Here is a 6,000-nt window from a genome sequence, read left to right on the forward strand (position 1 = left end):
GGTCTTTGGAAGCCAAATGAAGCTATGGATTTTATGTATGAATTGGTAAGCCGTTGCAGTGATCCTGTCCTCCTCACAAAAGTGCTCCATCTGATTGAAGTCTACCGTGTCCCTCCAACCTGGCAGGATGAAGATGGAAAGAAGATCAGTGACCACCTTGGTACAGAGAATCTGTATGAAGAATTTGAAAAGGACTTGAGAAAAGAACCAGAAAAGTCACCTGATACTGTTCTGGAGGAAATTAAAAAGTCGGGAAGCATTGACATTCAAACTCTTGACAAGGTGCGCTGCATTGTTTTAGGTGTCCAAAAAAGAATTGCTGTCCTTTCAGTGAGTGAGCGTGACATACTTGAAGATATACCAAAAGGCTCCCTGAGTGCAAGTAAAAATGCGGAAGACCTTGAAAAGATTTTATTCACTCTCTGCAAGGGAGTTTATAAAATGAATAAATATTTTCCAAGGGTAACGCAAATGGTCACCTGGTGTCTGCTGGCCCTGTCCGAATACAGCAAGTTACTGGAGGTTGGCACCGGAGAAGGGAAATCTTGCATTATAGCCATGTTTGCAGCCATGCGAGTGTTGATGGGACAGCAAGTGGATGTTGTTTCTAGTTCTTCTGTGCTCTGTGAACGAGATGCAGAAGATTGGAGTCCCTTTTATAAATTCTTCAACATTACAGTAGATACAAACACTAACAAAAATAAGGATGAAGAGCGAGCCATTTGTTACAAAGCTGATATTGTCTATGGGACTGTGGAGACCTTTGCAGCCGACTATCTACGCCAGACCTTTGAACTGAAACAGGTCAGAGGTAATCGTCAGTTTCAATGTATCATTGTGGATGAAGTGGATTCTTTGCTGCTGGATCGAGGAGTACAGCTCACTTACTTGTCAAGTGACATGATAAGCCTTCAGCACCTCAACACAATTTTGGCAATGATCTGGAGTGTGGTGAACCAACACGGTTTGGTTGCTACAGAGAGCAAAGTATTTATTCGAGGCCCACCTGTGCCCTTTTACAAAGGCATATTTGATTGTCTAAGTGGAGATGACTTGGGCCTAGAAGAACCAATTGACGTTTTGGAAATTGCCGAAGAGAATGGCCTTGTTCCAACTGGATTTTCAGAGGAGGTAGGAGCCAGTGACAAAGACAAATTAACAGAAAAGCTCAAAACCATAACTCAGAGCACAATATTGGAATTTTTCCGTGTTTTGGAAGATTACGTTCCTTATCACTTTTCAGCATATACTCAAGATGCAAATGGGATACTTCAACTGACTACTGATGACGGCACTCCAGGACTTCCTTTCCTGGTTCTGGACAGTGGACTCTGCTGTTTGCTTTCAGATTCTGACCAGCAGCTCTGGGAGCCGGTTCGCAGTTATGTATTGGAACATCTTCAGTTCACACCCTGTACAAACAACCCTGAGAAACATAGCATTCCAGGCTTTCTGCGTGACCTAGTAGAAACAAAAATGGAGACGTGGGTAGAAAATGCATTCTTAGCAATTAAGCTGCAGCCAGACCGGGAATATGTTGTCAAAGGTGATTGCATCCTGCCAGTGGACTTCAAATCCACTGGCATTATTGAACTTAACAAGAAATGGGGAGATGGCCTTCAGCAGTTTCTAGAAATGAAGCATCAGACAAAGATCAGTACCATGTCCACAATCACCAATTTCATCTCCAATGTCTCTTTCTTCAAGAAATATCAATACGAGATCTATGGCACAACAGGGACTCTGGGCACCGATGCAGATATTGAGTTTCTGTCCAAACTCTACCCAAATCTCACCACTTGCCGTATACCAACATTTAACAGAAGAAAGTTATTTGAGGTCCAAGGAGAGATGACAAAAACTTCAGAGGAATGGAGGAGAAAAATATGTGCTACAGTTCAGGAACAGATCTCTCCTAGTTCAACAGGAAAAGGCAGAGCTGCACTAGTGATCTGTGAGAGCATCGGCCGAGCTATTGAAATTGAAAAGGCTCTGAAACCTTATGTGCGTGGCCAGCTAAAGCTCTATATACGCAGTGACAATGACAATGCAAAAATTTTAGATGCAGAGTTGGCACCTGGTGATGTGATTGTTGCCACTAATTTGGCTGGCAGAGGAACAGACATCAAAGTGTCTGGAGATGTCAATAACAGTGGCGGACTTTTTGTGGTTCTTACCTTCCTTTCCCAGAATGAAAGAGTGGAACTTCAGGCTTTTGGCCGCACAGCTCGAAAGGGAAAGCCCGGCTCAGCACAGCTGATTGTGTGCACTAACCATATGCCAGAATACCTCCGGGAAGCTAACACTCTTGGTGCAGTAAAAAGGATCAGAGATCAGGTAGCAAAGGCCCGGGTGTTGCACTACTTGGATGATGATCTTCCAGAAATTTTCTTACGGGAGGAGTTATTTTTCCGCTACTGTGAAATCCTACTGTCTGTCTACAATGAGATTGAGGATGTGGATGATGAGAAAGCAACTGTAGCTGTTCTAAATGAATACTGGGGTGTATGGCTGCAGCTGAAGTCCAAGCCAATACTGGAATTGAAGAGAGATGAGCTTTTTGCTGCTTTGGCTGCCGATATTGCCAAGGCCAAGCAGCAGTCCAAATCTGATGAGTCTCCATGTTCTAGCATCTATCAATATATCCGATTTGGAAACAAAGAACTCTATGATGAGAAGTTTGAAGTCAGTGCCCGCTTGTTTGAAAAAAGCATGGCTCTTGATCCCTCTTGGGCTGCCATTGCCTTCTATAGCCATGCCTACTGCACAATAAAGCTGTCAAAAGACAACTACTTAAATCAAGCACTGGAAGATTTGGAAAAAGCAAAAGACTCTCTGGCCTATTTCAAAGAACAATGTGTGGTGACCTTGCAATTGGTCAAGCTTGCTAACAAGTCCAAAGAGAGTGAAGAAACCACCAGATTCCAGAATCACATTATGACAAGATGCCAAGTGCTAGATTTCTTCAATAAAAATATTGAAGAAGCTGTGCAGAAGCTGAAAGAAATCCAAGGCAGGGGAAGGGATGCTGATGTTCAAGAAACTTCTGTTTTTGCACTCGTCCCAGATGCACAATCTGAAGTTCACCAAGAACTGTACGAGTTTTACAAACTGGGCCTGGTCAACATCTATACTATAAAAGAGAGACCTAGATTCTGTTGGGAAGGTCTAGTCATCTTCCTTCTGGGAGTCCTACAGCTTGTTGGAGGAATCATTCTTACGGCTATCTCTTGTGGCACACTAGCCAATATTGGTATGGCATTGATTGGTGAAGGAATATCAGACTGCATCAGTGGTGCTGAAGCCATGATAACTGGAGAATTCAGCTGGGCATCGTGGGCCATTGAGAAAGCAATTTCTGTTGGCCTCTCCTTGATCAGCTTTGGGATCGGCAAGGTTATTGCCAAGGGTGCTAAAGCAACAATGACTGCAATCAAAGCCATTGGTAAGAATTTGAAAGCTTTGCCCAAAGTACTCAGCAAACAGATCAAGACTGGGCTTAAGCAGGCTCTAAAGGATAACATGAAGAATGTTCTTAAATATGCTGGAAAAGAGATTGCTGTTGAGCTTCTAGGTAAAGCAGAAGATAAAGCACTGGAAGCCATTGTAGAAGAGATTAAAAAGGCAGCCAAGGAAAATGCAACTGAAAAGGTGCAACAGAATATGAAACAAGATCCATTAAAGCCTCTAGCTGACACAGTCGTTCTGTCCCACTTGAAGGATGGCATGCAAGTGAATGTGTTGCTGTCAGATACCATTAGTAAGGAGAAGATGAAGAAGATTTTTAAGGAAGTGGCAGACTCTGTGCTGCAAACAAATAAAGAGGGTCTGGAATGGCAGGAAAAACTGCATTCTTCACTGTTCAAGGTTCTAGGTAATGCCTCTGAGGAGGCCAAAGGAAAGCTTAAAATTGCCCTGGGTATCATCCAAGCAACCTATATGAGTGCTTTGGCTGCAGATGCCATAGCGTCGGTCACCATTATGTGCCAAGACTTTAACAGCAAATATTGTGATGATCTTGAGAAGATGGCTAAAGAGAAAAACATGGCAGCAAAAGCAGAAAACGTGGCACTGACCACTAGTGAGCGTGAAAGTTTAGATGCTTTTAAACAGGAGTTGGCAGCTGAAGTTGCAGGATCATTAGTGGAGGTGCTTACTTTGGTTTTCCAGCAGAAGTTCTCCAACCATCTTGTCAAATTTGCCCAAAATAAAGTAAATGGTAAGATTAACAAATATCTTGAAAATAAGTTGAAAGTGGATGCTGATACTTTCATAAAATCTAAAGAAGTGTCCACTGAAAATCCTGTAGATTACAAGAAAGATCTCTCTCCCACTGCAGTAAAGATGCAGAAGGCAGTAAAAGCATATGCTGCTGATATCCAAAATATCAAGAAAGTGGAAACTATAATTGACTTCCGTGTGTTAGCTGAGGTGACCGGAAAGAGGATTGTTATCTTGGCTACAGATAATAAGGGTGACATGAGGAAGATTCAAGCTTTGAATCCTAATATGAAAACCATCACTGGCACCATAAGAATAGTGTACCAACCCAAAAATGAGCAGTATCCCAGTGGTCGCTATGATGTGTACATTAAAGGGCAAGTTGTAACCGTACATGGTGAAGGAAAAGCCTTTACAGCAGTAGCCAGAGGGCTTGAACCTGAAGCTTCAGAAACTAAGGTAACTGAAAAGGCCATGGAATTGAAAGCGCTGAGCTCCAAAACTCTCCTGGAAAATACTTCTGAGTGGGCTTTAGTCATTCAGCGTAAGAAATGGATAGATGAATTCCGAGGGGTAAGCATTAAACCTTAAAGTAGTACTATCCATGTAATCTAAGCAGCGCTAGTCCATTTATGGCTTAAATTCTAGCAAAGCAGCTTCAACCACAACCGATCCAAGTCTGGTATCTCCTTCAACAAGAAATGTTACTATAGTTTTATGTACTATGATTTGTGAATTTTGCTTGCTTCATGGCACCATTTTTGTACTTTTAGTCGGAGCAAAGTAAGAACAAGCTCTCAACATCTTGGACTTCCTCAACTGTTGCATATGACAAATATATAGTAGGTTTGAAATCCAGATTTTGCAAATGACATTGTGCCTTTTGATTTGCCAGTTGCTGTACTCCTTACAAATGCTGCCTGATTTATCATGCCTCTTGGGTTTTGGTGTAAAACTGATTTAAATAAACAATTATAAAGCAAATGATTGTTTTGAGTCTTTAAGAACATCTGCAGGGTCCAGGTGGATGTTTAGCAATTGCTAAGTCAGGTAAACTACTTAGTTTCATATTGGGGAAATTCTAGCAAAATGTTACTTTTTATCCATCTTAACTAGGCGACTGGGTTTGGGGGGGTAGTTTCCCATGAGCAGAAATCTGATCATTCCAAATCAGAGTTCCTTTCATTTGTAGTCCTGTTACATGGCCATGAAAAACAAGAATGAGGAATCATCCGATCAATTTGTGTGTTCGTTCTTTTGTTTAGACATGGGCAGTGTGCGTCTCTCCTAAGCAAGCACCAGCAGCATGGCAAAACAAAGAGCTACAGCTGTGACAAGTCATGGTCTTGATATTGTTCGCTTCTTTCCTCTTATGATTGGCACAGCCATACTAACAATAGCTACGAAAATGGCAGAAGCTAGCAATTTGTGTGGTGTTTTTTTTAGTTTTTTTTTTTTTTATATAAATGTAAATAACATTAAATGATGCCATAAAGGGATGCTAATGGTAAGCAGCAATGCTTCATTATCCTGGACGTTCTGCTGACTTTCATTTGGCATCAAAGCCAAATTTTTGGCAAATTCCACAACCCTGCCAGCCTGTACCTTTAATACATGGCAGGATGGTTAAGTTTTCATACCATAATCAAACCCCTTCCTCTAAATATCTCAACCCAAACGACTTGTGAATCCAGGTGATATCAACAATCTTTAGGCATTTAAATTTGAAATATGAGTGTTGAAGCTGTAGGCTGTGGTACTTGAATTTTATTGACATGG

At 41.6% G+C, this 6,000-nt stretch overlaps 1 protein-coding gene and 1 long non-coding RNA gene across 2 annotated transcripts in view; one reads left to right on the plus strand and one right to left on the minus strand.

Moving 5' to 3' along the window:
- The window catches only part of LOC127529120 (uncharacterized), a 358,163-nt gene extending 357,615 nt beyond the window's left edge, over positions 1 to 548 (minus strand). The window contains exon 1 of the long non-coding RNA XR_007935803.1: positions 400 to 548. This is a non-coding gene — a long non-coding RNA (uncharacterized LOC127529120). The remainder of the gene's footprint in view (positions 1 to 399) is intronic.
- LOC127529112 (uncharacterized) overlaps positions 1 to 5,122 on the plus strand; it is a 740,943-nt gene extending 735,821 nt beyond the window's left edge. The window contains exon 7 of the mRNA XM_051931632.1: positions 4,432 to 5,122. Coding sequence (XP_051787592.1) covers positions 4,432 to 4,812 — 381 coding nt within the window. The 3' untranslated portion in view covers positions 4,813 to 5,122. The remainder of the gene's footprint in view (positions 1 to 4,431) is intronic.
- Positions 5,123 to 6,000: the final 878 nt, after the last annotated feature.

Source organism: Erpetoichthys calabaricus, chromosome 9, assembly GCF_900747795.2.
Source record: "Erpetoichthys calabaricus chromosome 9, fErpCal1.3, whole genome shotgun sequence".
Lineage (NCBI taxonomy): Eukaryota > Metazoa > Chordata > Cladistia > Polypteriformes > Polypteridae > Erpetoichthys > Erpetoichthys calabaricus.